This window comes from Lemur catta, chromosome 1 (assembly GCF_020740605.2).
Source record: "Lemur catta isolate mLemCat1 chromosome 1, mLemCat1.pri, whole genome shotgun sequence".
In the NCBI taxonomy this organism is placed as follows: Eukaryota; Metazoa; Chordata; class Mammalia; order Primates; family Lemuridae; genus Lemur; species Lemur catta.
In genome coordinates, this window is record NC_059128.1 from 95,383,424 (window position 1) to 95,400,458 (window position 17,035).

Below are 17,035 nucleotides of genomic sequence, written 5' to 3' on the forward strand. Positions count from 1 at the left end.
GGACCCTGAACCTAAATTCCAAATACCAAATATCAGTAACAATTTAGCCACATATGGTCCATATTAAGAACTGATAACATTTGTTCAGAAACTAGTACGAAGATTCAATATAAACTGGGGAGAGAGAAGCAATGGAACGTTTTCAAGATAAAATGCTTATAAGACTGGGCTAAGAACTATACCTTCTTGGGGGGAGGAGGTGGTTTCTGTTGGAATGCCAATTTTACAGCTTCTGCTGCTGATTCGGGTTCTTTAATTATGCTTTTCTTTGAGTCTGCTTCAGATAGCACAACAAAAAAATGATGACATTTTTCACACTTGACAAAACGGGTGGATGCTGTAAAGAAAACAGAGGTCAGTAGAGGAAAATAAAAATATTTCAATAGCATTTAATCTTAAAGAGTCACTGTAAATGAAAGCTATGCACTTGACAAAAGCAGACTTACTGTTCACATTAGCCACACTAACAGACTCATTTATACACTATGTATACTACAAAGATACATGAGTTCAGTAAACTACCTTTTGTTCATTTCCACTAGGTTCTTTCATTTTATGATATACTTAAAAGATTGGTTGAAATTCTTTTAACTTTGTGTTCACTAAAGATAATTTTTACAAGCCACTTTTAGAATATTGAGTAATCATATTTTACTGAAATATATGAATGAACAAACTGAAAAAAAGTACAAATAATCTATTTTTCCAACATTTTATTATGAAAAATTTAAAACATACACAAAAGTTGAAAGAGATAAATCTATTTTAATCCCTAAAAATGTAACAAGGTATATTCTTTAAGTTCTCTCAAACTTATGAGCATTTTAAAACTCTGACTTGGTAAATATATAAAATTATTTCATGTCTTCCTTATTTCATCTTTAACTACTTCACTAGTTCCTATTTCTCTGACCAAAAAACCACTAAAAAACTAACAAAATAACAACTTTCTCAGTCATACTGATTTGATTTAAAGATAATCCTACAATGGCCAGGCACGGTGGCTCACGCCTATGATCCTAGCACTATGGGAGGCTGAGGCAGGAGGATTGCTTGAGCTCAGGAGTTCAAGACCAGTCTGAACAAGAGTGAGACCCCATCTTTACTAAAAACCAAAAAAGTAGCCAGGGCAGTGGCACTCGACTACACTCCCAGCTACTCGGGAGGCTGAGGCAGGAGGACTGCTTGAGCCCAGGAGTTTGAGGTTGCAGTGAGCTATAATGACCCCACTGCACTCTAGCTGGGGCAACAGAGTGACACTCTGTCTCAAAAAAACAAACAAATAAATAAATAAATAAAATAAAATAGTATAGTCATACAGCTTTTGAAAGCAACACAAGGGCAGTTAAAAGTGAGGTTAAAAAGGGTTTCTAAATTCCAATGCTTCGTCTACAGAATATATTGTGTTAAACCAAAGGTGACTTTTCTTTTCTCTCTCTTTTTAAAATATGGCTATAGGATACAGACATATGGACATAATACTCTTTTTTTTTTTTTTAAGAGATGGTGTCTCACTATGTTGCCCTGGCTAGCCTCAAACTCCTGGGCAAAAGGGATCCTCCCACTCAATCTCTCAAGAAGCTAGGACTACAAGTACATGCCACTATGCCCCAGCTTAGACAAATACTCTTAACTCTTGGCCTAACCCTACAAATAATGGTAACTGGGAACCTCAGAAAGCAGCATGGTAGAGAATCTCAAATAGATACAGGTAACAAATACAAAGCTGGTATGTGTAAGAAATATATTTTTATGTTTCCTTATGTAATCCAACTAGAAAAGTAGAATTGCAGAGAAAAAGAATTTTTAAAAAAACTGGAATTTTTCTTCTTTGGGAAAAATATAAATATAAATACCTAACCAGAGATTACAGGGAAACTGAACTGGCAAGCACACCTAAATCTTCTAAAATAATCTAAATTTAAAAAATAGACTATTCTACATTTAAAAAATAAAGCTTATTATGATATTCAATCAATTTAATTCTTATGTTTTCGTTCTTAAACACAAGGTCAATTAAAACCACATTCTGGGTAAATTCTAATAACAAACTTTAAACTGTAAGAGGGCTCATCCATGTTTAAGAAAAAAGTCATGTTATTCCAAGTACCCGCAGATTAACACAAGCCCAAATACATAATCACCACTTCCCATGAATGGGAAAGATAGTCAGTGCCTTTATAATGAGGCACCAGTTTACAATTGCTATTGATGGTAAACAGGACAAGGATTAAAGGGCAGAGAAGCCTCCAATCTAGTTCAGGCTGTGTGACAGGAAAATCTGGCCTGAGAACACAAGAACATAATATTTCTCTAGGAAATTAGGTCAAAGGAAAAGAGATTAAGCACCAACAAATCACATCCTTCTTTGCTTACTGTTGAAGGGTTGCTTAAATTCAACGTGAATATTTGCAATACAATTTTACACTGAAACATGTTCAACATATACTCAAGTTCAAGGATGCAATTTTATTTATCAAAATACTATTTTGTAAAAAAATTACAAGCATTGCAATGCATATTTTTTTACTCCTAAAAACAAACAGGAAAGACCTAATTTTGTTAAATTACCAGGGGATAAAACAGACCTCTTTCCTTGAAATGATTACTGTACATATCCTATATTCCTTTATATAAAATACTGTCCCCAGTAAACATGCTTATATAATGCCAAAGACAGTAAAAGGCTTTTCGTTAGATTATCTAAATGAAAGTTCTTCATGATTCTGAACACGTTTCAGGGTCCACCATGAAATCGCTAAACCATTGCAGAAAAGTTTATTTCTAACTCCAAGAGACACATAAGTACAGTAAGCCTTCAAAAAGTATTGCACACAAAGACTATCTGGGGCTGGGCACAGTGGCTCACTCCTATAATCCTAGCACTTTAGGGGGCCAAAGGGGGAGAATCAATTAAGTTGAGAGAGGCTAGGCGTTCAAGACCAACCTGGGCAATAGGAAGACCCCATCTCTACAAAAAATAAAAAAATTAGCTGGGCATGGCGGTGTGTGCCTGTAGCCCCAGCTACTCGGGAGGTGGAGGCAGGAGGATCACTTGAGCCTAAGAGTTTGAGGTTGCAGTGAGCTAGGCTGATGGCACTGGACTCTAGCTCGGGCAACAGAGATCCTGTCTCAAAAAAAAATTTTTTTTTAAATATTACATACATAAAAATAACTAAAGGCTCTACCATAAATAAAAATAGACAAAGTATTCATATTTGGCAAATTATTGTTTTAAGCAGGCAAAGTAAACTAAAGAACAGTACATACTATATAAGTCCTTATAATAAAAAATTTCTTAGTATTACTCTTTTTTTTTTTTTTTTGAGACACAGTCTCGCTTTGTTGCCCGGGCTAGAGTGAGTGCCGTGGCGTCAACCTAGCTCACAGCAACCTCAAACTCCTGGGCTTAAGCAATCCTACTGCCTCAGCCTCCCGAGTAGCTGGGACTACAGGCATGCACCACCATGCCCGGCTAATTTTTTCTATATATATTTTAGTTGGCCAGCTAATTTCTTTCTATGTTTTTTAGTAGAGACGGGGTCTCGCTCTTGCTCAGGCTGGTCTCGAACTCCTGACCTCGAGCGATCCACCCTCCTCGGCCTCCCAGAGTGCTAGGATTACAGGCATGAGCCACCGTGCCGGCCTAGTATTACTCTTATTTCCCCAATTTCTGATGATTTTCTGTACATTTATAATGGTACCTATAAAAATGGTATTTTATTTCCACAAAGTCAAGCAAAAGTACCCTAAGAAAACAAAATCACTACATATATACTTTCAAGATAGAATGCTATATAGCAAAGTCTATGAGCTAATAGGGTTTTTTTGCTTTATTTTGTTTTTACTAAGTCTGATCTGGTAAAGTTAAGAATAGTTTTTACATTTTTAAATAGTTAGGGAAAAAATCATGACAATGAAAGTTATATGAAATTCAAATCTCAGTGTCCACATACAAAGTTTTATTTGAACACATCCACACTTATTCACTTACATTCTCTATGACTGCTGCTGCAGAACAGAATAGTTACAACAGACCATATGGCCCACAAAGTCTAAAATACTTGCTATTTCGCCTTTTACAGTAAAAGTTAGCTAACTCCTGCTATACGACATTTAAAAGGAAAGAACTACCCACCGAGAGAAAATATTTGTGAATTGTGTATCTGGATAAGGGTCTAGTAGTATTCAGAAAACAAAGAATTTTTCAACTCAACAATAAAAAGATAACTCAATTTAAAAATGGACACAGGATTTAAATAGACATTTCTCCAAAGAAGATATACACATGGCCAATAAGCATCTGAAAAGATGTTCAACATCATTAGTCATCAGGAAAATGCAAATCAAAACCACAATGAGATATCACTTCAGATCCACTATGAATAAAATAGGTAGGTGGTAAAAGAGAATGTGGAGAAATGGGAACCATCACACATTTTCTTTCTTTTTTTTTTTTTTGAGACAGAGTCTTGCTCTGCCACCCAAGGTGGAAGGCAGTGGCATTATCATAGCTCGCTGCAACCTCAAACTCCTGGGCTGAAGCAATCCTCCTGCCTCAGCCTCGAGTAGCTGGGACTACAGGCATGTGCCACTGTGCCTGGCTAATTCTTCTATGTTTAGTAGAGACAGGGTCTTGCTCTTGCTCAGTCTGGTCTTGAACTCCTGACCTCAAGTGATCCTCCCGTCTCGGCCTCCCAGAGTGCTAGGATTACAGGTGTGATCCACTGTGCCTGGCTCCTCATACATTTCCAATTATAAAATGGTATGGCTGCCATGAGAAACAGTTTGGCAATTCTGTAAAAACTAAACAGTTACCACATGACCCAGCAATTCTAATCCTAAATATATAACCAAGAGAATTAAAATATACGTCCACACAAATGCTTGAACACAAGGTTCACAGCAGCATTACTGTAGCCAACAAGTAGAAACAATCCAAATGTCCATCATATAATGGTACATTATTCAGCCACAAAAAGCAATGAAATACTGATACATGCCACAACACAGATAAACCTTGAAAACATGCTAAGTGAAAGAAGCTGGACACAAAATGCCACACATTATATAATTCCATTATATGAAATATCTAGAAGAGACAAATCTATATAGACAGAAAGATATTAATGGCTGCCAGGGCTAAGAGGAGAGAAAGGTGGAGAGAGATTAAGGGCTATGGGGTTTCTTTCTGCAGTGATGAAAAATGTTCTGGAAACAGTGGAGATGATTAAACAACTTGGTACATATACTAAAATCACTGAGGGTGAATTGTATGGTATGTGAATGATATCTCAATAAAAATAAATTTTAAAAAGGAAAGGACTAGGCCCTTTATTTATACAGTTGTCCCTCAGTATACATGAAAGAGTGGTTGCAGGACTGCCCTCCTGTCACCAAATCCACACATACTCAGGTCCCGCAGCTGGCCCAGCAGAACCTGCATATATAAAGTTGGCTCTCCATATATGCAGGTCATCTGTGTTTGGTTGAATAAAAGCTGCGTATAAGTGGACCTAGGCAGTTCAAATCCTTATTGTTCCAGGGTCAATTGTATTAACATACACAGCTTTCAAAATATTGCTTATTGAAGGCCGGGCGCGGTGGCTCACGCCTGTAATCCTAGCACTCTGGGAGGCCGAGGCGGGTGGATCGCTCGAGGTCAGGAGTTCAAGACCAGCCTGAGCAAGAGTGAGACCCCCGTCTCTACTAAAAATAGAAAGAAATTATCTGAACAACTAAAAATATATATAGAAAAAATTAGCTGGGCATGGTGGCACATGCCTGTAGTCCCAGCTACTTGGGAGGCTGAGGCAGTAGGATCACTTAAGCCCAGGAATTTGAGGTTGCCGTGAGCTAGGCTGACGCCACGGCACTCACTCCAACCCGGGCAACAGAGTGAGACCCTGTCTCAAAAAAAAAAAAAAATATATTGCTTATTGAAAACAAGCAATTTGCAAAAATATGAATATATCACACTTTTTAAAAAGTCTTATGTTCAACGAAGATACACTATAGGAACTGTAGCTTTATCTATAAAGTTCTACTCTTTTTAATAAAGATATATACATGGATTCCTCAAGTAATTAAAAATAATTAAAAATGACAAGAGTGGACAATTACCTAAACAGGCCATTCACAAAAGAATTACAAGTGACCAAAAAGCATTTAAGATGTTCATAAATTAGAAAATAAATAAATGTAGATATAAACAAAATACGGGTTGAATAGCCCTTATCTGATATGCTTGGGACCAGAAGTCTTTCAGATTTTAATTGTTTTTTGGATTTTAGAATATTTGCTGAAATACATACCAGTTAAGCATCCCTATCTGAAAATCCAAAATCTAAAGTCCTCTGACGAGCATTTCCTTCTTGGTGCTCAAATAGTTATGGACTTCGGACCATTTCAGATTTTGGATTTTCAGATTAGCGATGCTCCAGAGACTTTTATTATTGGTAGGCAAAATCAAGGGAACAAAGGCTCCATGCACTGCTGGGGCCTGCAAGTAAAGCTCCAGAGGACAGGGCTAGTGTCATGTTCATCTGTGTATTTTCTGAGCCTAGCAGTGTCTAAATCAACAGATGTTTGCTTACTAAATTTTGTACCTAAGTGTATACTCTTCTCTTACTCTTTCCTTCCACATTTTCTACTCCCACATCCCCAACCTCAATTAGAATTCCCAAAAGAAACAGGCCTCAGCCTTGAGTTGATTACAGGGTTTTCACACTGGTCTGTTTTTTGTTGTTGTTATTGTTTATTTTTTTAAGAGGTGGTGTTCTCACTCTGTCACCCAGGCTGGAGTGCAGTGGTGCAATCATATCCACCTCACTTCTCTAGAATCTTATTAATCTCTAAGGAAGGAGCTTGGGAATCTATGTTTAACAGTCACTTTCAGTGATTAATACCACCTGGCTAATTTTGAAAACTGTGCATAAAAGAAAAATAAATTTAATCCCTACAGAATCTCCAGTTGGTAGAAATGTACGGGATAGGAATTTCTGAATAGCAAATCTTTACTACTATGTGACCTTGAATGAGTTACTTAAACCTCCTAAGTCTCAGCTTCTTCACTTATAAAAATGAGAATTCTCCCTAGCCTGACAAAAATAAGGTAGTGAAAATAAAATTAAATGTTGGCATTTGGCCGGGCGCGGTGGCTCACGCCTGTAATCCTAGCTCTGGGAGGCCGAGGCGGGTGGATCGCTCGAGGTCAGGAGTTCGAGACCAGCCTGAGCAAGAGTGAGACCCCATCTCTACTAAAAATAGAAAGAAATTATCTGGCCAACTAAAAATATATATACAAAAAAATTAGCCGGGCATGGTGGCTCATGCCTGTAGTCCCAGCTACTTGGGAGGCTGAGGCAGTAGGATCGCTTAAGCCCAGGAGTCTGAGGTTGCTGTGAGCTAGGCTGATGCCACGGCACTCACTCTAGCCCGGGCAACAAAGTGAGACTCTGTCTCAAAAAAAAAAAAAAAAAAATGTTGGCATTTATTAAATGTTAGTTTCTTTCTTTTTCTGCTTTAAGAAATTATTCTTCACGTCTGTAAAGGTTGAAATCTTTCTCTGAGGGAAAAAAAGGAAAATTTTTAATGTCATACATTAAAAAATATGTATGATACTGCCCTTAGAAACCGAACAATTCTCAGACTCCTTAGAATTTTATTGTAGCACATCAAATTTTGTTTAGGAAGTTTTATCATCTAGTTCTATCACTTTCATTTTATGTTGTGATTTAAATTAAATTTTCTTCAGACTGATTCTTCTCTTACTTTTTACTAGGCAAAATCATGAAGAGAAAACTTCTAATATTCTAGCTATGGAATTGAGCTACTTTAAAAGGCTTTCCAAAATATAAAAACATTCTACAAAATTACAATAGTACTTTTTCATATGGTAGCGAATTAATATTAATGGTAAAGGTGAAACTGCAACTAAAGTCTCAATGTTAGGGTTAGGATACAGACAATCCTCTCCAGCTAATCATCAGAAACTGAAGTCCTTGACCATTGGCCTTTTTACAACTAGATTAATATAGGAAGGCTGAAATGATGGTGCAATATAAGTTACCCTTGAGTCATTACCACTAAGTCTAAATTGTACAGGCAATGAGTTTGAGTATTCGATTCATTAAAGAAAGTATCTGTAGCAGTATCTTTACATTTCAGAGAGTTACTGACACTAACAGCAAAGTAAGACAGTTGATTTCTTCCTTTTCTTAAGTTCTGAATCATTAATAATTATCAGACCCTTCCCAGAATTGCATGCTTACCTCCTCTGGTAAGCACCCAGAGAAGAAAATGATCTTAATATTTGAATGACTGACCTTCCTAGCCATATAAGATGCTCAATAGGTATTTGAAGAATGTACTAAAAAATATAGACTAAATAAGTCTTGGTTCTCTTTTAGCCTAATAATCATATATGATAACTCACAAAATCCAAATTTGAAATAAACACATGTAAGCAAAATAAAGCAGCAAATATTTTTCTTAAATTATCTCTCATACCACAGTGCAATTATTACCAGTCCTGAAGATTTTTAGTACATGGTGAACATTAAGAATCATGTAAGTTCACATAATTTATATAATATATATATTTATACTTATATAAATGTATATATTATATATTTAAAAATAATTATATATTTCTGCACATTTAATAATTTATAGAACAGGTAGGGAAAAAGAACAACACTAGAAATCATACTTACATACGAAGGTCTCTACATGCGTGCACAAGTCACCACATTTAGGACAGCGCAGTTGGTTCCCACCTTTCCCAGAATTCCCAGAGCCTGATTTCTTACTGCTTCCCTCACTCACTGATTTCTAATGTTTGTGGAGGAGAAAAAGAAGAGTGTCAATTAGTAGTTTCAGGCAATCATTTTATATGTAACTTACATGTAAACAATATTGTTTGTAATTAATCTTACTTTTTAAAAAAATTTCTAGAATGAAATTATTAGTATAGTTTATATCTATTATCACTGGTATCAAAAGGTTTACCACAAAAATCAAATTAGTTCTAGTAAACAAATATATTTATCTGTAGTCCTCCTTTGCATGGTATATGCCAGTATGTATAATAAATAGCTTTCTTTCAATGACTCAAGGAGCAATAGGAAAAAAGTTACTGAAGGCAAAAGACTACATTTCAATGAAATTAAATCAGGAGTTATTATGGCAGGTGGTGTCTCAATAGTCTTAGATCTAGCTTTTCTCACCTCTAAAATGGAAATAATTTCACCTACTTCAGAAAGCTGTTGTTAGGATGAAGTATGTATACGAAAGTCCTTGCCTTTTGTCTAGCTTATAATATTAACTCAAGTGTTAATCAAATTGACATAATGAAAAAACTGATAAGAAGTCATTGACCCAATGTAACTACCAATCATCTACTTGCTAGCTATAGAGTAGCCCAACATTAAGTTATACCAGAAATCCAAGATTTTTAGGTAGAAGACAAAGTGGCCTTTATACTATCATAAGTTATAAGAGTTGCAGTCCAGGCACAGTGGCTCACGCCTGTAATCCTAACACTCTGGGAGGCCAAGGCAGGAGGATTGCTTGAGGTCAGGAGTTCAAGACTAGCCTGAGTAAGAGCAAGACCCCATCTCTACTAAAAATAGAAGAAAAAAAACTAGCCAGGCAACTAAAAATAGAAACAAAAAAAATTAGCCAGGCATGGTGGTGAGCACCTATAGTCCCAGCTACTCGGGAGGCTGAGCCAGGAGGATCACTTGAGCCCAGGAGTTTGAGGTTGCTGTGAGCTAGGCTGACGCTACAGCACTTTATCCCGGGCAACAGAGTGAGACTGTCTCCAAAATAAAAGAGTTGTACAAAAGGAGGAAATGACAGCTATTCCTAATTCAACCCTACTGACTACATAGATTGTTTAATGACAGCTCTTTACTATTTTGGGATGTTAGAAATTTTAATTCTTGCTTACTAAGTACACAACTTACAAAAGTATTTTATGGTCCAAACTGAAATACAAAATAAAATTACATAAAATTCTCCAGCTCATTCTATGTATCTCATATTTCCTACATAAAACATATAAGCCAACAGGATACATAGTACTATTACTGTATTTCATTGTTTATCTTTTTTTTAAATTAATTTTATTCTTCATTATTTATACTTTCTCTCTTAAATTACTTTTTCTTTACTTTTTTATTTTTTCATCATCCTCTTGTTGCTATAATATTTAATTGTTTAAAGGAGAGAACTCACATATGTGTATAGGTGAAATAAAGATAAAACAATTACCTTATTTCCATCACCAGAACCATCTTTACTTATCCCATCTTTTGAGGCAAAGTATGCTGGTGTTTCTGTAAAGGTTCTAAGAGGAGCCCTTCGCAGAACCTGGGTTTCAAAGGTCCCAAGCCTTCCTAAAACTGGTATATGAATGCGGCCGCAAGAAATACCTGAAAATAAAATGAAATCTAGTAGTCTACACATCAAATATTGACATGCCTCAATAAATTCCCGGAAATAAATTGGAAAAAGCTATAGATTTCACAACAGCAGCACAAACTGATAGAGAAGACAGTGACACCACCAGAGGCAAAGGGCTCTCAAAAGCAGGCCAAGCTTGGGCCTCTTAAAGATTCCAGGTAAATAAAGATGTTTTTTTCTGGATTGTCCTTTGTAAGTAAGGCAAGAACACCCAGGTCACAACAATGCATGACTCTTTCAAAGTTTGAGTAGAGTTCAACATCTACTTCACCCATAGGATTTTGAAAAAGGCCATGTAGATCCTATATTCTTATTCTTCTTATATTATTTCTACCAGTGAGAATAAGTATCTGATAGCAACTCTTGTCTCTCTCTTTGGTTATATGGGAATAATAATAACTGTAACAATGGAAACAAACTTCAAGTGTTTTTTTTTCCTCCCTACTCCTCCAGTGTTCTTGAAAAAATTATGTACTACTCCACTTATATGAGGTACTTAATAGCCAAAAATCATAGAGACAATGAGTGGAACGGTGGTTGCTGGGAGTCAAGGGGAATGGGGAGTTGCTCTTTTAACAGGTATACAGTTTCAGTTCTACAAGATGCTGATGGTTGCACAACAACATGAATGTATTTGGTACCACTGAACTGCATACTTAAAATGATTAAGACAGTGAATTTTATGTATGTGTATAAAAAATTGGAGGAAAAACAAAGTTACATGTTGTTCATTAAAATACACATTAACATTTTCATGAAATATTTTCATCTAAACAAAAAAGAAATATAATTCAATAAATACCACATAATCACCATCCTGCTTTCTTTCAAACATTTTAATCTTTTGCCAATTTTGACATTAACATTCTTAAAAGGAACTAAAGGAATACCAGGCCGGTGCAGTGGCTCACGCCTGTAATCCTAGCACTCTGGGAGGCCGAGGCAGGATTATTTGAGCTCAGGAGTTCAAGACCAGCCGGAGCAAAAGTGAGACCCCATCTCTACTAAAAATAGAAAGAAATTAGCTGGACAACTAAAAATATATAGAAAAAATTAGCCGGGCATGGTAGCACATGCCTGTAGTCCCAGCTACTTGGGAGGCTGAGGCAGAAGGATGGCTTGAGCCCAAGAGTTGGAAGTTGCTGTGAGCTAGGCTGATGCCACAGCACTCTAGCCCCAGGAACAGAACAAGACTCTGTCTAAAAAAAAAAAAAAAAAGGAATAACAAACTTATTCTATAGACTACGTTAGGAGTTAATAAACTTTTTCTGTAAGGGTCAGGATAGTAAATATCTTCAGCATTATGAGCATGTAGTCTCAGCCCCAAATTCTCTGCAATTGTAACAGGAAAGCAAACACAAACAATATGTAAACAAACAGGTGTGACCAGAGTTGATACATGGGGTCACTGTTTGCTGCCCCCCGATTTTTCTCATATAAATCTAAAATAAACCCCAAAATAAATTATAATCAATGGCAAAAACAGCCATATTGCATACTGTGGGGCACCATCTCCCAAATAGTCTTTTTTTTTTTTTTTGAGACAGAGTCTCACTCCATTGCCCAGGCTAGAGGGCAGCGGGATCACCATAGCTCACTGGCAAGCTCAAACTCCTGGGGTCCTTGCCTCAGCCTCCCAAGTAGCTGGGACTACAGGCACGCACCACCATGCCCAGTTAATTTTTCTATATTTTGTAGAGACCAGGTCTCACTCTTGCTCAGGCTGGTCTTGAACTCCTGACCTTGAGAGATCCTCCCGCCTTGACCTCCCAGAGTGCTAGGATTACAGGCGTGAGCCACCAAGCCCAGACCCAAAAAGTTTTTGTTCCCTATGCAAGAAAACTGAATGGTCCTAGGTTAAACAAAATTCCATAGATTTAGCTCTGACTTGGGTGGGGCAAAGGCAATATATGTAACCTAAACAAATTTGTGTCCCTGTAATATTCTGAAATTAAAAATATAGGCCGGGTGCGGTGGCTCACGCTTGTAATCCTAGCACTCTGGGAGGCCGAGGCGGGTGGATTGCTCGAGGTCAGGAGTTCAGATCAGCTTGAGCGAGACCCCGTCTCTACTAAAAATAGAAATAAAAGTTATCTGGACAACTAAAAATATATATATATAAAATTAGCCAGGCATGGCGGCGCATGCCTGTAGTCCCAGCTACTCAGGAGGCTGAGGCAGAAAGATTGCTTGAGCCCAGGAGTTTGAGGTTGCTGTGAGCTAGGCTGACACCACGGCACTCACTCTAGCCTGGGTAACAAAGCGACACTCTGTCTCAAAAAAAGAAAAAATATATATATATATATATATATTTTAAAAAATTCCATAGATTACTTAGTACTGCAGGGTTACTAAGAACCTTGCATAAGCTAATATACATTAATGGATCTTCAAGAAGCAAGTTTCTCAGCAGTTTACAAAAGTGCTGTTAAGAGTTAATAAAGTAAACCAAAAAAAGGGAGAGGAGGGGAGGTTAGTTAATACTTAAATTTAAGAAACTAATTTTGCCTCCCTCACTTTGTTCCCTATTAAAATTCGACTCAGGTTTTAAATTCTTATTTATATATCTGTTAGGGCTTTTAAGAGATCATGCACATGTGTATACATTGTACCCAAATACAAAAATTGGTTTAAAATTATGTCCCTAAAACAATTCAAAAACAATTTTAGTATATAACTCCAATTTTCTGACATGGTTGTATGCACTGTTGGAACTAGTTTCTTTAGTTATTTATTATCCTAGGTCATCCATTCCAATTCTACAAAGTACAAAAACAAATCTACCAAATTTTTAAGGAAAGATACAAACAAGAGGAATCAAATTCTCTCATCTCTATATAGTATGACAAAAAACACCAAAGAAGGATTAAAGGTTTATGAAATCCCAGTCCCTAATCCATACACTGTAAAAATTTTGCTTAACACTAAATTTGAATACTAATAAAAACCCAAAATGAACTGCTTTTTGAGGGTAGGGAATGGAATTTCACTATGTTGCCCCTGCTAGACTTCAACTCCTGGGCTCAAGAGATTCTCCCACTCTAGCCTCTTTAGTAGTTGGGACTACAGACACACGCCACTGCACCCGGATTGAATGTATGTAATGTTTTCTTCTATGTAATGTTTTCAAAAGACATTTCAAATTTTCTCAACTGTAACGTTCCCAGGCCAGGCGCGGTGGCTCACGCCTGTAATCCTAGCACTCTGGGAGGCCGAGGCGGGCGGATTGTTTGAGCTCAGGAGTTCGAGACCAGCCTGAGCAAGAGCGAGACCCCATCTCTACTAAAAATAGAAAGAAATTATATGGACAACTAAAAAAAAAAATATATATATATATATATGTGTGTGTGTATATATTAAGTTAGCCGGGCATGGTGGCACATGCCTGTAGTCCCAGCTACTGGGGAGGCTGACGCAGGAGGATCACTTGAGCCCAGGAGTTTGAGTTTGCTGTGAGCTAGGCTGACGCCACGGCACTCTAGCCTGGGCAACAGAAGCAAGACTCTGTCTCCAAAAAAAAAAAAAAAACCATATATACACACACACACATACACACACACACACACACACACACACACACACACACATACATCAAAACTAAAAAATACTAGCAATTTGGGTAGAAAAACTATTTTAAATTTCTGCTTTACTATAAGTTTCATATTCAAAGCAAACAGCCCATCAGGAAAAACAAAAAGATCTAGTACCTGATGTGACTATTCACATATACCTTTTCAAACTACCATTTAAAATTTTTTAAGTCCTGCATGACAGGTCCATGGAAAGAGAAAATCGCACTTTACTTTAGAGCAGCTCTGAAATCACCCCTTCTATTCTTAAGACTTATTGTACAGAAAAGTTCTACATAATTTGTTAGAAAATTATTTTGATGAAATTCTTAATTCTACTGTTTATAACAATAATAAACTACTTAGCCAAAGTTCAATCCTGATTTTTCTCTTTGTCCTCTCTTCCTCTTCCATGAATCTTACATAAAAATAACCCTCTTGGCATTAAGTCCTTCAAGAAAATATCTCTATATTCTTGTTTACCTATGTATAGCTTCTACCATAGAAAGTAAATATCTTATGTACTAAGGCTTGGAAAAGTCTTGACTGTGAAAACCATGTGCTATTTCATTGTCATGTAAAAATATCAAATTCTGTAATGATATTGGGTGCTGTCTCACATTTGAAGCTTAATTTACTCCTTTACAGTGAAAATGATGGTTCTGTATCTCTGAAAACCCTTGGCAAACATATTAAAATTGATATACAAATAGATAATTCTTAAACCAAAATTTGTATTGATATACCTAATGATAGATATATTTAAATTTTAAAAGAAAACAGTGGTTGTTTTAAAAAACAAACAAACAAAACAAAACTGCTTATCTCCTATGACTCATGAAGAGTTCAGGGACTCTTGGCTAGAACAGATCAAGAACTTTTTCAAAGAAGCCTTCCCTGACCAAAGAGAACAACACATAAATACTTTATCTCCTCCTAGAAAGTGTATTATTCTTGTCTATTCCACTAAACATGACGGTGAGGAGTTATTCACCACTCCAGCACCAAAACAGGATCTGGCACACAGCAGGCCCTCAATAAATATTTAATCCAAATAAATGGATTAAAAATCTCGGTCACTACAGTGTGGGGAATCAAATTCCTGGAATCAGGACATCTACTTCTTGAGGTTTAACAACGTTTTAGGACTAAATTCACTCCCTTACATTTATTTACCATTTTACAAAATACTTCTGCCCACCTCATTTAATCCCCCTGTAGTAACTAACTTGGCAGGATATACATTTACTGAACAGTAAGAATTTTATAATTAACCTAAAAGGTTCCTATTAACCTAATAGGAAAAGGTGGCTTTTTTATTTATCTAAGGGTCATAAACTGGTAAGCCAAAATAAAAAGAACTTGTCTAGAAGTTAGTGATTAAAACAAGATCTAGCCTCCTAGACTGATATTCATAGATTTGGGGAAGAGAAAAATGGTTTCTTTTCCGGAATCTCTTGGCTGGGGTGTCACTTTTTTCACAGTTCCTGATAAACAGGAAAGGTAAACAAGCGCCACTATTAAGAAACCATCTTCAACTGTCAAGTTGGGAAAGCCAGCGAACCACTGTTGATACACCCAAGTACTTCAAAAAGAACTGCGGGAGTTTTCCCAATCTCCCTGGCCGCTTTCCTGGGGGCCCCCAAGGTTTTCCCAGCTCCAGGGAAGTTCCGTGAGCCTTGTTTACGTCCGGGCGACAGCGGCCGCATAATGACAGTGACACCTCGGGTCTCGCGCGGCTTCCGTCTGGGACGGCCGGCTGGGTGCCCTGAGGCCGCGGGGGACCCCAACAGTGACAGGCCCCCCAGAGCCCACGACAGGCCCGTAAGGAACCCAGCCAGGTTCCGGAGGAGACTCAGCCGCTGCGGGCGGCGGTCCCCGGCAGGGCCGAAAGGGGTCTGGTGACACTTTTCAATGAAAGAGACATTTTGTGCCTCTTTCAGAGTTTCTGCGAAGTGGCCACATTCCAGCCCTAAAGTCAGGAGACCAGAAAGCGAGCACAAGGTGTTTACTCCAAATTTGAGAAACTGCTGCTCCAAAGATTGGCAAAGCCCCATCCCACGGGGAAGATGGTGAGGGGTGCCAATCGAAGCGCCGCGCATCCCCTCACACCCCTCGCTTCGGGTAGGCCTCGTGCTCTGCCGGGGGTCCCCACCCGTCGGCCCCTCCACTCCCCCAACGCCGCAGGCCCAGGCGTGGGACTATTTTGTTACCTCTCTGCGCGGAGGCGAGTGAGGAGGTGATGAGCCGGGCGGCCGCCGCGCCGCAAGTACAAGCGCCGCAGCTGGACATCTCCGCGGGGCCTAGGCCGGGGCTTCGCCCCCTGAAGATCTCTACGTCTCAGCAGTCGGACTCCTACTCGCAAGGTGTGCTGACTCGGTTCTGAACCCTACCGCTGGCTCTAGGCCCAGAGCAGAGTTCACCCGCCTGGCCTTCGCGCTCCTCGTGCCCCACCGCCTTCTACTCACCAAAGTAGACGCCGATCCCCCTCCCTTCCCCTCCTTCTCCTCCTCCCCCCACCCCCCCTCCTACCGGGCCCGGGGCGCGTGCGCGCGCCTGCGCCCTAGCCCGGAGGGGGCGTGGGCACGCGCCGCTCGTGCGTGCGTAAGACACCAACGGGAAGCAAGAGGAAGGGGGTGGAGACCTGGGCGCCAATGAGCCCGCTACGGCAAGCAGCTAGTCCCGATTAGGGCAACTACAAGTCCCGACACGCAATTTTTCCGGAAGTCCCTCTTTCGTAGAGTTGAAAGCTTTGAAATAGACACGGAGAGTTGCATGCCGGGAGTTGTAGTCCCAATACATCATAAACTCTTTTTCTGGTCGTTTTCTGTTGGGGCAGGGAAGATCAAAATGATGACAGTAGCTTAGCTGGCCACAGAGGGAATCTTTAAAGTGACTTGGCAGCCAGTAGACACGTCAGATTCAATAAGTTCCTTCTCCTGGGATTCCACATCCTATGTTCCTTATCTTTTCCTTGGTTTCCTAACTTGTAACGT

At 38.6% G+C, this 17,035-nt stretch overlaps 1 protein-coding gene across 1 annotated transcript in view; it reads right to left on the reverse strand.

Moving 5' to 3' along the window:
• CLPX (caseinolytic mitochondrial matrix peptidase chaperone subunit X) overlaps positions 1–16,593 on the reverse strand; it is a 39,477-nt gene extending 22,884 nt beyond the window's left edge. The window contains exons 1-4 of the mRNA XM_045541010.1: positions 16,253–16,593; positions 10,279–10,439; positions 8,718–8,835; positions 183–337 (exon numbers count right to left, since the gene is read on the reverse strand). Of these exons, the coding sequence (XP_045396966.1) occupies positions 183–337; positions 8,718–8,835; positions 10,279–10,439; positions 16,253–16,331 (513 nt within the window). The 5' untranslated portion in view covers positions 16,332–16,593. The remainder of the gene's footprint in view (positions 1–182; positions 338–8,717; positions 8,836–10,278; positions 10,440–16,252) is intronic.
• Between the last annotated feature and the right edge of the window lie 442 nt (positions 16,594–17,035).